The sequence below is a fragment of the Pistacia vera genome, unplaced genomic scaffold, assembly GCF_008641045.1.
Source record: "Pistacia vera cultivar Batoury unplaced genomic scaffold, PisVer_v2 Contig656, whole genome shotgun sequence".
In the NCBI taxonomy this organism is placed as follows: Eukaryota; Viridiplantae; Streptophyta; class Magnoliopsida; order Sapindales; family Anacardiaceae; genus Pistacia; species Pistacia vera.
The window spans coordinates 1,556,150-1,569,634 of record NW_022196508.1 but is presented as its reverse complement, the minus strand read 5'-3'; the positions used below and the strand labels follow the sequence as shown (position 1 = coordinate 1,569,634).

Sequence of the window (13,485 nt, the reverse complement as noted above, 5' to 3'; positions counted from 1 at the left end):
GGGCCAAGGGATACCCGGCCTCGGCCCAGCCCATTGCCATCACTAGACTGATATATTGGTCATGCCATCAATATCTTTGGTGGGTCATAGCCGACTTAGATTCAGATTGTTATGAGCAGTGATCATGTCCATCAACCTCATTGACCATTCTTAAGTAAAATGATCACTAAGAAGTAATACTTACGATTTATTTTTTCTGGATTTAAGCTTCAAAATGGCTTGAATCTACATGACTATCTCAATAATGCAGAAGCTTTGTGTTCCTGTTCGACACTGAGAGAGTAACAGTGACGTTTCAAGCGTTTCTTTAACATCTGCTACCAGTAATCTCCACAGGAGCAAATTCCATCTTGAAAATGATGATACCGGACAGGGTCTCTGATCACTACAGTTCGATGCTCCATCTTTGCTGTGAGTTTTGCAAAGATATGACAGTCGCCGCATATCCTAATATTTTTCCTGATCCTGATGGTCTTACCCCTTGACAAGCTCATCAAACCGAAAATAATTGCCAGTTTTTCACTGTGGTATCGAATTGAGTCTTCTTTTTGCTCTCCTTCAAGATCGTGCAAAACAAAATTTGTGTCTGGCACATAACCCACTGTTACTAATTTGTGAATTAACTGGTTGAGCTCCCTATTGATTTCATCTATCTTTGGATGTGAGCTATCTCCAAAAATGAAAGCATGAATCTGCTTATTTACTTCAATCCAGCTGCACCCTGGTTTTTTCCTCACTCCCCTGTCTCTCATGGTCTTCCTAACTTCTGCTACGTCGTCCCATCTTTGCGAATTTGCATAAATGTTAGATAACAGTATGTATGTTCCTGCATCTTGGGGATCTAGATTTAGAATCTGTTTGGCAGCATATATAGCAAGATCGGTGTTCTGGTGAACCCTGCATGCACCCAGCAAAGTTCTCCATGTCACAGCATCTGGTTCATATTCCATCTCATGTATTAACTTAGCTGCTTGATCGAGCCTTCCAGCCCTTCCAAGAAGATCAATTACACAGCCATAATGCTCCTTTTCTGGTTCAATCCCATAAAGCTTCTTCATAGATTGGAAGTAATACAACCCATCTTCTACAAGCCCTGCATGGCTACAAGCAAATAGAACACCAAGAATTGTAATATAATTCGGTCCTAAACCTGAGGCTTTCATCAACTCAAACAAATTCAGCGCCTTTCGGCTGTACCCGTTCTGTGCCAACCCTGCAATCATGGTGCTCCAAGAAATCACATCCCTCTCTACCATCCTATCAAAAACAGACTTTGCATCTTCCAAGCTACCACACTTGCAATACATATCCAAAAGCGCATTGTTAAGTATCAAATCTCGGTCATACTTCAATACATGAACATGGACTTGTGTCCCCAATTCTAACAGCGCTAATCCAGTACACGCCCTCAAAACACTTGTTAGCGTGGCCTGATCCGCCATAAAACCAGCCCTCTTCATTCTCTTGAAAAGATTCAAAGCCTCATCGCCATCACTATTCTGAGCAAACCCTCCAATGTTTGAGTTCCAAACAACCAAATCTACAGTCACCATCTCACTGAAAACACAGTGCATTCTTCAACTCACCCCATTTGGCATAAACATCAATCAAAGCACTCCTAAAAAACACATCAGAATCCAAACTAACTTTAATTATTCCACAATGAAGCTGCCTAAGATTGAGTAATCAAACACAAGATCTCAAAGTGGAAGAGTAGGTGTACATATTCGGTCTAACACCTTCTCTGAGCATCAAAATAAAGAACTCAAACACCTTGTCATTCATCTTAGCATTACAATAAGCCCATAGCATTGTTGTCCAAGAAACAACGGTTCTCTTAGGCATTTTATCGACAATGTTTTAGCGTCCTCCAAGAGATTAAACTTCACGTACATATTAATCAAAATGTTGATTAAAAACGTTTTGGGTTCATACCCTTTTGAGAAGACGTGATTGTGAACGAGTTTGCCTTCTCGAACAGCGCCACGGGCCAAGCAACACTTGATGAGCTCAGAGTATGTGATGGAATCAGCATGAAGGCCGTGGATTTGCATGGCATCCATAGCTTTGATGGCTCTTGGGAGGTTTCTTTGGTAGCAGAATCTGGTGAAATCATCAATCAAAGCTGATGGTTTGATCTCTTTACTAGAAGAATCATTTGGTGTGGAAGTATAATATCTAGAAAGTGAAGTTCTTATGCATTTCAGCTTTGAAATGGCTTTCATGGCATTTCCCAGTTAAAGAACCTATATTTTCTTTTCCTTTTGCCGATTATAATTGAAACTTGGAACAACTGAACTGTCCATCTATGTTCAACGGAAAACTCAAAGTGGGTATGTATATATATCATTCTTAAATTCTTTGCCTAATGAGAAGGGGTTTTTTTTAAAGCCCCCATGTGTTTGGTTATTTTTGTGAGTGTCCGTTGGTTTTGGAAATGAAACCATAACCCCTGTATGTTTGGTCTTTCAGTCACTCTTACTTTAGTGAGCAGCCGCTGGTTTAAGATATACACCTTTAACCCCGTGTGTTTGACTTTTTTTTGGGGTGACCACCTTTTGGTTTCGAAAATGTCATCAATTCAACCTATAACTTTTGTAGGGGTTTAAAGTGAACAGTAAGGACACTCGCAGGTCTACCCTACCCGTATAGGGTAAGGTAGAGGTCTAATATTTTGAACCCGTTTTGGATTCATACCCGCTTAGACCTGTAACCAATGCTTAAACTTTTGTTTCTACATAACCAACTTTGTTCTCTGATATTTGAAACTAATTAAATTTTGCTAGCTCTGTTTATAATTGGATTGTTGTCCACATATTTTAGGAGCTACATTCGACAAGCTGGATGCTCTGTTTATAATTAGATATTTTGATGGTTTTCAATTGTCATACTTCCCAGGAACAGCAAGAAATATTTTTCTTGTATCAATGAGGAGAAGCTTTTGGCTCTTCCTCGATTACGACTTAGAAGGGTAATCTTGCTTTCGCTGAGAAATGGCACAAGCTTCAGTGGGAGAGTGATTCAATTTCAGTTTTGATGCGTTGCCGTTATGGGTTAGATTGCCATTCTAAATTCAAAAACGTGTAGATCTACATTTACAAAGAGTATGATATGCTGATTCCTGAGCAAACTTGGAACTAATTCATCCAAACATTTATTATTGATGGGCCAATCCTCCAAAAGAAATTCAAAGTCTCCTGCTAAAGAGGTTTACCTGTGATAAGTTTTTCTGAAAGTGTGTTTTTGTTTTTGCATGATTTTGCCTTCGGCTTCTTGTTGCTGTAATGTTTCATCTTTTTGTTTGTAACTGGATTATTGTTTTTAAGGTTAATGTATAAACACTAATACTATGTCACTTGAGCTTGCTAGATGTATGATTTGCATTTCAACTATTATTGTTTGAAACTGTACTAGTAAAATGAGCTGCTCTGTTTTTCTCTATTTATTTTGTCTCCTGTTTCATGCAAAATTTTGTTGATATTTTGCATTTTTACACGTTGATTATTTTGAGTAGTAATTAGTTGAATCTGTGTTTATCGAACCAATATGAAGAAGCCTGAAATAGAATTCCAATTTTATAGATCAAGAGTTATGGTTGTTGAAGGTTTATTTGGTTATGATGGTTGTTTTCATGCATTTTCCACAACTCAAGTGATGACACTCATAAGTTTAGTAGATAACAAGCACCCAATAAAACCCTAAAGAGTTGGCTTAGCGGTCAAAGAGATTAATTGGTAATTTTACAACTTCAACTAATCTTCTCTCTTGGGCCTCTTTAGTTTTACTTGGGCTTGTACGTTTTAGGCTTTAGTGTTAGACTTGTGGATTCGTGACCCATTAACTCATTGAGCCTTTTTATCTTCGTGAAACAATTTTCGAAGGAGTGGAGCTACTATTGGCATCCCACTAGCCTCGTTTCTCAAGATACCCCATTTCCAAATTGTAAAATTAAAATGTTTTCTTATTGCATCCCATAAATCTCTGTTTTAAAAACCAGACCAGACTAGCCAGTCGAACCAGGATCCGACAGCTTCTTCGGTCCGATTCAGGTCTTAGAGGAGTTTTTGTTATATTTCAAAATTATAAGGGTTAATTTGTAATTTTATAGGGGTGTTTTGGAGATATGTCAAAAAGTTTAGGGATTAATTGGTAATTTTGGGGGGGGGGCATTTTTTAAACAAGTAAAAATTTTAGGGACTAATTTAAACTTTTTAGGGGAATTTTTGTAATATATTAAAATTTAAGGGATTAATAGTATTTTTTAAAAAATAAAATTGTCGTTGACGTCATCAGTCCAACTGGCCAGTCGAACCAATTAGACAGGTTGACCCGTGACCCGAGCAGCAAAACGGGTTGCCCTCCGATCCAGGTTTTAAAACAATGCCATAAATTCCATATATGTCTTTTATTCTACTTTTTATATGTATATTTTAAAAGAATTAATATTTCATTTCCTTCCCTTATGCTATATATCTCCACCATCCTTACTCTGAAGATCAAATTTTAGGTAATTAAATTGAAAGTTCAAAAAAAAAAAAATAAAGGCTATAAATATTATTTTGATACTGTTAGGGCCTAAAATCGTCCTTGGCCCAAATAGGAAAACGGGCCTGACAATATGGAAGAGACCAGGCCCAATCTCGATGCGATCCAATTCGGATTAAACCCATTGATACGAGATACAGCCAGCCCAAACCATCTGGGCGCGAGCCTCCCAATCCCAGCTCACTTCTTGGACCTATATGCGAGTTCAGAGCCCATGGCCCCTGCAGATCACTTTCCTATTCCTGATCAATCTCCTATTCAAGGTCACCTTCCTGTTCAGATCACTTTCCTACTCGAGGTTACTTTCCTGTTCGGGATCATCTTCCTATTCGAACACTGGTAAGACAGCTCACCATCGCCTTATTTCTTCTAGGGTTCGTATCAGAGTCACACTAGGACTCCTACTCCCACAAGGACTGGGAGACCAGACAATCACTATATAAGCAGAGGTCAACCCTCTCACAAGGGAGATGACACTACACCTTCACACCCGAAGCTTCTACTTGAGAGCTTCACATCACTGCCGTAGTCACAGTCTTCGATTAGACTTCTGGTAACCTCTCTACTTCCTAGCCCTCACTATACTAGTCTCTTTCAGCCTTGCTGACTTGAGCGTCGGAGTGCCTACGGCAAACACCACCCTAGTGTTTCCCATTCGCTTCACGCGTTTATTTCTCTACGTGTGCAGGTGCAACGGATCGCTAGTGGCCTCAACCTCACGGGATCAGACCCTCCTTCCGTACATGTAGATTTTTACGTCTACAGATACTTGACAAAATATTTATTGTCCACCCTTTGAAAATGTATCCATAAGATTTTATTATCAGTAAATCACATTTTTGTTTATCATAATAACTCAACATATTGCCTAACCATTATTAACTACCTAACTAATGTGCCACATGCTTCACAAAATATTTATTATGATTTTCTTTAATATTGTACAGATAATCTACTAACGTTTCATATTACCTTTTTCAAATAATTATTAACCCTTTTTCGATCGACACGTTTATTTATTACCAGATGTCTGTTCATATTCCATCTTTTTGTATCCTATTCTCCTATAAATAATACTCTGACATCAATCACCCATTTAACTTTCTTCAGATACTATACACTATAATTGTTCATTTCTTCTCCAAAACTTAATTCGAAGATGCCTGACAAAACATCACAACCAGAAGAATCTGCAGCGAATACCTGCAACGACCTCAACAACAATAATTCTCCACCGAGGAAACCAGAAGGTATAAACATTCTACATCTTTTGTATCCTAAAATACAAAATCCCAAACAAAACCATGATACATATTTGCAGGAATATAAAAACCACTAAATTTTTTTTTTTTTTTTGATATGTCGAGAGTACATATGATAATTATACTTACACATTCATGTTACTGTTTCTATATATTTATAAAAATTGATTGTATATTGTTTCTGCAATTGGTTTATACATTTTTTAGGGAATGCCGGAATTGAAAAAGATTTTCAAAAAAGTTGAGACCAATCTGGATGATCTACATACTGTAAGAGCACAGAAGTCATTGACCAGTTGTTACAAATCATGGAATCTACCATGGATGTTATTTATAACCTAAACAAAAGAGAGTATGCATATGCACTAGAGGAACTGAACAACTATAAGAAAAATATGAAATAAAGTCTATATTGTCCAAACTCACTTCACTGTATAAAAAAATGATGTACTTATGTCTTTTATAATAAAAGTATTATTCTCTATATTCAATTTTATCTTGATTTTGGTGTTACTCATTAATTGATTGAAAATTGTTCTCCATCGTAACACGTTTACTTTTGATTTGATTCTTTCATCTTTACATATTGGATGAGTACTAACAATAATTATATAAGTACATTGCATAAACATTCCAAAAATCTAGCCATTTTCAAGAAAAATATATAAAAATAAAAAAGCATCAATAGCAAACCTGAAGATGAACTCAATATAAATTTTAAGTTCAAATAATTGATCTTCATAATATTAATTGACATTAATAATTATAAAGGTACCATTATTAATTTTATGTTAACACAATTCTATACGTATATAAAAGTTATATTTACTCTAAAACTTGTACATATATAAAAATTATTTTTACAGCCTATTCTAAAAATATTAAATAAACGTACCTGTGCAACGTGCATACCCGATACCTAGTTAATGGATAAAATTATGAGAATGTGTTTGATATATTTTTTGAAAATATTTATATTATTTTTTAACTTAATTTAGCTAAATATCTTCCAAAATAAAAGTTTATCAAAAAAAAAAAAAAAAAAAACCCATCTTCTAAACCAACTGTTGGCAGTCTACCATCATCTTGGCCAAGATATGGTTTGAAAGATTTGTTTGATAGCGTCGGTGGATGTGTGGAAACTGGAAAACAACGTGAGAAGCATTAATGGGTTTACTCCAAAAAGGCAAAACTTACACCCCCTTCATTCATTTTTTTAAATCTAATCTTCCCATACTCCCAGAGCAAAGAAACAATACTGATGACGGCGGTTGTTCCCGTAGTCCGCTCTTTCTCTCCAACAACACGATAGGCAAAACCCTAACAGGAATTGAGTTAACAAGACACTGTATACTTCCAACTCAGTATCCGAGTGTTTCAACTGAAGATAAATGGTTGCCTATGGATTAGAATATATATTTCACAACAAAGGAGATTCAGATAAAGAGTATCTGATTAATTTAACATTGTTTATTGTAAATATAATTATTTATGACAAATTGCTCATGACATCATCAATGAAGCACCCCACTGAAGTGAACGAAGATCCACCTTCCATAATGGTTTTTCTACTCTTTTCGCTCATCTCCTTCACTCTTGTTCTTCTCTCGTTCTCATCCTCCATTAATTTCTTTATCCCTTTCTCTATCTCCCTTGACTTCACAATCATCTGATTCTCTCCCGAAAATTCCTTCCTATAATCCATTTTAATCTCCACCGCTAATCCTAACTCAATCACCATCTCAAATGCATTGAATTGTTGCTCCGCATACATCGGCCATGTCGCCATTGGAACTTCAAACCATATGCTCTCTAGGGTCGAATTCCACCCGCAATGCGATACGAACCCTCCGATTGCCTTGTGGGCTAATATCGACACTTGTGGAGCCCACCCGATCACTTTTCCAACCCCAACTGTTCGATCGAGAAACCCTTCTGGTAACACGTCTGTTAGATTTGCGTAATCACTCGGAGCGACAAACTGACCCTTTGGTTGAGGTTGACGTAGAGACCATAAGAACCGATACCCACTTTGTTCGAGCGCACAGGCAATCTCTTTCACCTGTTCCTCATCGAAGCTTCCCATACTCCCGAAGCACAGGAACACAACTGACGATGGCGGCTGATCATCAAGCCACTCCGTGATCTCTGCTTTTGTTTTGGACCCACCTGTCCCTAAATCAATGCTATCACCCTTCAGATTCAAAATGGGTCCTACAGGATAAACGGGTGGGATTTTGGTTTCACCATTTGAGAAAGACTTGATCGCATAGGATTCCAGCTCCATGAAGGAATTTTCAATAATACCCTTAACTCTCCGAAACCTCCTCGCTTGCTCAAACACAATCATGGACCAATCTTTCTCCAAGTATACCGAAGGCAAAACTCTAGCAGGAACTGGGTTAATAAGACTTGGTACTTCCAACTCAGAATCCGAGTCTTTCAACTCCATAGTGTGTTTGTTCTGCTCATCATAAAGAGCCTGCGCGTGAAACATCAAACCCAGAAAACCTGCACTGGACGTGAAGAAAATATAGCTAGGAACTCCAAACTCATCAGCAACATCGATCATGCTTGTACAAAACATGTCGAGAACAAACCCGGCGAGTCGAGGTGCGTCATTGGAGGCTGACTCGGAGTGAACAAGCTTGGAGACGGCTTCTTTGACGAGGGGTTTATGAAATTCAATGAACGAAGAGAAGAACCTTTTGGGGTCGAATCCTTGAAGTTGGTCGCTTGGGAGATGAACGAAGTTGATGCGGTCACCAGCAGAGAGTGAGTTTAGATGGGTGTTAATTTTGGAGTCGGATGGTAATTTCATGATGAGTACCGTGATAGAGATGCGTTGGTGGCGGTGGACAAGGAGCTTGGCCAGCTCCACAGTGGAGCCGAGGTGGCCGACGCCTGGTGTAGGGATGAAGACGAGCTCGGCTTTGTTGTTCATTGAACCTTTTGATTGTGTGGATTATATTTGTTTTTGATTTTTGTGAGTAAAATTGAATGAAAGTGAATGGAATTTATATAAAAAAATTATTTGAGAAAGCAAGACGATAACTCAGAGATGATGTCAGTGCTTTGCTAACAGCGAATAGAGGTTGAGAATTATTTATAATTAAATGCTTGTCGTATGCAAGTAAAAAGATCGATAAGTCTGAGTGATTTATGTTCACATATTTTATCAAAATGATGTTTTCAAAGGCACTGGGACCAATCAAAATCACTATCAACTCAGCTACGTGCAGATGGACATAAGCACAGTTAACAGACTTCCCTTGCTTACCAAGTTTTTCAGGCTTATTATGCCTGAGACCCTCATCTCTCCTGAGGTGTAGGCGTGTAGGGACAAAGACGAGCTCATTGTGTGGACGTTTGTTTGTGGATGATTTGATGATTCGTTTTGTTGGTTGGCAGTAAAATTATACGAAGGTTTTTTATAAAAGATTGGAAATGTTGTTATTTATTACACAACTACTAAATTGAGTTCGAAAAGAAAAAGAAGAATATTGGGATTGTTGTTACCTTTTTTTTTATTTTTTAAATGTTATTCTCATTCTCAGACGTGATTTGAGTTCAGTTATGTTGAATAAAATCGAATTTGATATATATATATATATATTTTAAAAAATTTAAGACAAAATGGTTTGATACTATATTTTTGAAAATATTTATTACTTGATTATTAATTTTTTTTCTTCAGTTTAAATAATATTAAATAATTATTTGGTAAACTTTTTATCACTCAATTTATAAAAAAAAATTATCCATAATAATTTTAATTACTGTGATAATAATTAAAAAACTAGAAATGAGTAACTTCGTAATGCATTAATACTCTCTTCGCAATAGCCATGCCAATTCTTCCCAACCCAATAATTTCAACTGTTTTTTGCAAGAAGAAAAGAGAAAAATTGCAAAGAAAGCACAAAACACATAGCTGAGTCATTTAATCAAGAAAAATCCATTGTAAAAGTCACTAATCATGTGATAATGGAAGACGAAATTACCAACAAAATATATGATATTGCACCAATACTAGTCACCACTAAGGGATCTGCATGTAATCCGTTGAGTACTGATAACAACTGAAACAGGTTCTATTTACTCAAAAGGTTATATGTTCTAGCGCTGAGGGGATCTCTCATGGGGGAAGGAAATAATGAAACACAAGCAGAGGTGATCTACTGAGAGGAAAAGGTTATATGCAACATTCAGCATGGTATCATGATAGAGCAAAACCATAATTTTAAAAAGGTAAATTAAAGGCAATGCACTGCAACAGCATTTTGTCAGCACACAAATAATAAAGATTGGAGTTCATGCATCATCAAGTTTCAAATTGGATAATATAAGTTGAAGAAATAAACAAAGCCTTAAATTCCCTAAAATCCCTTAAACAGAGCTTAATAACAAATAATCTAATACCCATTCCATCCCAATATATCTATTAACTTTTTCTCAGTATAAACATAATGCTCAAGTTATTTCTGCAGTTTCCCAAATCATTATATGATCAATTGCCACTGTTACACTCAGATTTTACCCTTATAGCGTTTACGGCGTATACAATTATGTGGATTTCAGCCCTCTGCCAATGAGTACAACAGAGAATGAAGTGCAGAACATGAGAATTGAACAACTCTAACTCAAATCGACAAAAGTACTCCATGAAAACAAACTCCTCACCAACAACACAATACAAAAGCACATATTAACAATTAGTGCTTAAAAGCATATTCAACACCACGAATCACTATACTACCACCATCACCAACATCACAGAACAACCCTTTACAGGATTATACATTTATCACATAAGGCCATTATTCATAAGGTTATAATGGTTATAGATGATGATGTGCTATACAGTAAACATGGTCTTTCTGAGTTCCGCAATCCATGTAACTGATTATCACAAAAAGGGAAAATGAAATTACAAGTTTTTGAATGAATCAATTCTTGTGAACATCCAAATTGCTAATCACATCATCCATGAAGCAACCCAATGAAGCGAATGAAGATCCACCTTCCATCATGGCTTTTCTACTCTTTTCGTTCATCTCCTTCAGTTTATTCCTTGTCTTATTATCATTCTCCATCAATTTCCTGATCCCTCTCTCTATCTCCCCAGCGCTCACAATCATTTGATTCTCTCCTGAGTAATCCTTCCTGTAATCCATTTTTATTTCAACCGCTAATCCCAACTCAATCACCATTTCAAAGGCATTCAATTGTTGCTCGGCGCCTATCGGCCATGTGGCAATTGGAACGTCGAACCATACGCTCTCTAGCGTTGAATTCCACCCGCAGTGTGATACGAACCCTCCGATCGCTTTGTGGGCTAAGATTGACACTTGTGGGGCCCATCCGATTACTTTTCCAATCTTGACCGTTCGATCGAGAAATCCTTTCGGTAGCACGTCCGTTGGATTAGTGTAGTCACTCGGTGTGGCGAACTGACCCTTTGGTGGAGGTTGACGTAGAGACCATAAGAACCGATGCCCACTCTGCTCGAGCGCACAAGCAATCTCTTTCACCTGATCCTCATTGAAGCTTCCCATGCTCCCAAAGCATAGGAACACAACCGATGATGGTGGTTGATCATCAAGCCACTCCATGATCTCTAATTTTGTCGTGTACCCACCTGACCCGTGATCAATGCCATCACCCTGAAGATTCAAAATGGGCCCCACAGGATAAACGGGCGGGATGTTGGTATCACCATTATAAATGGACTTGATTGCATAACATTCCAGCTCTGCAAACGAATTTACAACAACACCCTTAACCCTTCGGAACCTCCTCGATTGCTCTAACAAAATCATAGACCAATCTTTCTCCCAGTACAGAGAAGGCATAATCTTAGCAGGAATTGGGTTAACCAGGGTCGGAATTTTCAACTCAGTGTCCGAGTCTTTCAACTCAGTGTCCGAGTCTTTCAACTCAGCGGTGTGTTTGTTGAGCTCATCATAAAGAGACTGCGCGTGAAACGTCAAACCGAGAGACGCTGCACTCGACGTGAAGAAGATATAACTAGGAAGTCCAAGCTCATCAGCAACATCGATCATGTATGTACAAAACATATCGAGAACGAACCCGGCGAGTCTGGGTGAGTCATCGGAGGCTGACTGGGAGTGAAGAAGCTTAGAGGCAGTTTGTTTGACGTGGGGTTTATGAGATTCAATAAATGAAGGGAAGAATTTTCTGGGGTTGGATCCTGGAAGTGAAACGTGATCGTTGGGAAGATGAACGAAGTTGATACGGCTGGGTGCAGACAGTGAGTCGAGGTAGGCATTGACTTTGGTGTCAGAAGGTAGTGTCATTATGAGGACGGTGATGGAGAGGTCTTGGTGGCGGTGGACGAGGAGCTTGGCTAGCTCCACGGTGGAGACCAGGTGGCCGACGCCTGGTGTAGGAATAAAGACGAGCTCAACTTTCTTGTTCATTGTGTGGATGATTGATGATTTTTTTTGTTGGTTGTGAGTATAATTATATGAAGCTTAATGGATTTATAAATAAAAATTTGTAAATGATGATTTTTTGCCATACGTGAAAATGACAGCTAGTAAGAGATGATATCAGTGCTTTGCTAGCAGTGCAAAGAGCAGAGAAGGACTGTTGACTCCCAGAGACGCCGGTGGGATTCATGCATTTTATAAATTGAAAAGGCATAGAAATAATGGACAAGTTGATGGATGCCAGTAGAATACAAACAATTAAAATATTAAAATATTAATATATGAAAATGATGGAAAATGATCTATGCTTTTGCTATTCAACACTTAATTTTATTTCTTGGAGTCATAAGTCTTCAAGCGGACTTGGATAACCTAAAAATATGATACACACAAATCAAGGAAAAGAGAGCCAAGGGAGTGAGAGAAAAAGAGTGATTTTTGTTTTAATTCTTTCAAATATATGAAAATGGTATAACACTCGGCTTATATGTCATGGACACAAAGTATAATTTTAAATTATATTGAAAAGTCCTCAAATAATTTAAAATTAATCTTTAAAAAAAGCATTTATGTCAAGTCCTTGGTTTTATGTTTAATTCATAATTAGCTCAAATTTTAATCCCATTAAATATTCTAACTCTTTAGAATAAAACCAATACATTTTTTTCCTCATTATTGAATCCGATTTAATAATAATGTTTAATAAATCCTTATTACCCTTAGTTAGTGCTAGCTATCCATGGATAATCATTTCTCACCAATACAATAATTCGGATGCAACTATTTACGTCCGAACATTATTAATCTGATTAATGATATGTATTACTCTCTCTCCTTGAGCTTGGTTTTATGTGTGACCATTTTGGTTCACTGTGATCGAGCCGTGGGCCCAATATCAGATTTTGATATGTTTCGTTATAACTCTTTATAATCGAAACTCCAACTAATTATGGTAGACGTCTAACAATGTTTCATAACACCTAAACCACAATGAAGTGTAAACTCCAATGAACCTATTCTGATCGTACGTACCGTGTAGTCAAATCCCTCCGTTATCTAATCATGATTAAGAATGGTTCATGGTATGTCAAAACCTTTAACTTAATCTTTAATCGAATTGTCAATCGATACAATGGAACTTGTCAACATGAAACTACTTTTCATCTGACATTTATTATACTCTAGCCAGAGATTTCCCCTTTCCAATGTTTATTGACATTTGT

At 37.3% G+C, this 13,485-nt stretch overlaps 3 protein-coding genes across 3 annotated transcripts; all 3 read right to left on the bottom strand.

Moving 5' to 3' along the window:
• Window positions 1-41: 41 nt before the first annotated feature.
• On the bottom strand, window positions 42-2,129 carry LOC116112067 (pentatricopeptide repeat-containing protein At2g03880, mitochondrial-like). Its single transcript, XM_031398252.1, is given in 3 exon segments — window positions 42-1,566; window positions 1,568-1,853; window positions 1,856-2,129. Coding segments are annotated over 3 exon segments (1,743 nt in total). The 5' UTR covers window positions 2,064-2,129; the 3' UTR covers window positions 42-317.
• A 4,833-nt stretch (window positions 2,130-6,962) lies between these two features.
• LOC116112068 (anthocyanidin 3-O-glucosyltransferase 2-like) lies at window positions 6,963-8,848 on the bottom strand. Its single transcript, XM_031398253.1, has one exon. The coding sequence runs from the start codon at window positions 8,749-8,751 to the stop codon at window positions 7,297-7,299; it is 1,455 nt and encodes a 484-aa protein (XP_031254113.1). The 5' UTR covers window positions 8,752-8,848; the 3' UTR covers window positions 6,963-7,296.
• Window positions 8,849-10,497: 1,649 nt separating this feature from the next.
• Window positions 10,498-12,388, bottom strand: LOC116112186 (anthocyanidin 3-O-glucosyltransferase 2-like). The gene has a single exon (XM_031398361.1). The coding sequence runs from the start codon at window positions 12,248-12,250 to the stop codon at window positions 10,757-10,759; it is 1,494 nt and encodes a 497-aa protein (XP_031254221.1). The 5' UTR covers window positions 12,251-12,388; the 3' UTR covers window positions 10,498-10,756.
• Between the last annotated feature and the right edge of the window lie 1,097 nt (window positions 12,389-13,485).

Coding starts and splice junctions, on each gene's coding strand:
- LOC116112068 (XM_031398253.1), bottom strand. CDS start 8,751: ATGAACAACAAAGCCGAGCTCGTCTTCATCCCTACACCAGGCGTCGGC.
- LOC116112186 (XM_031398361.1), bottom strand. CDS start 12,250: ATGAACAAGAAAGTTGAGCTCGTCTTTATTCCTACACCAGGCGTCGGC.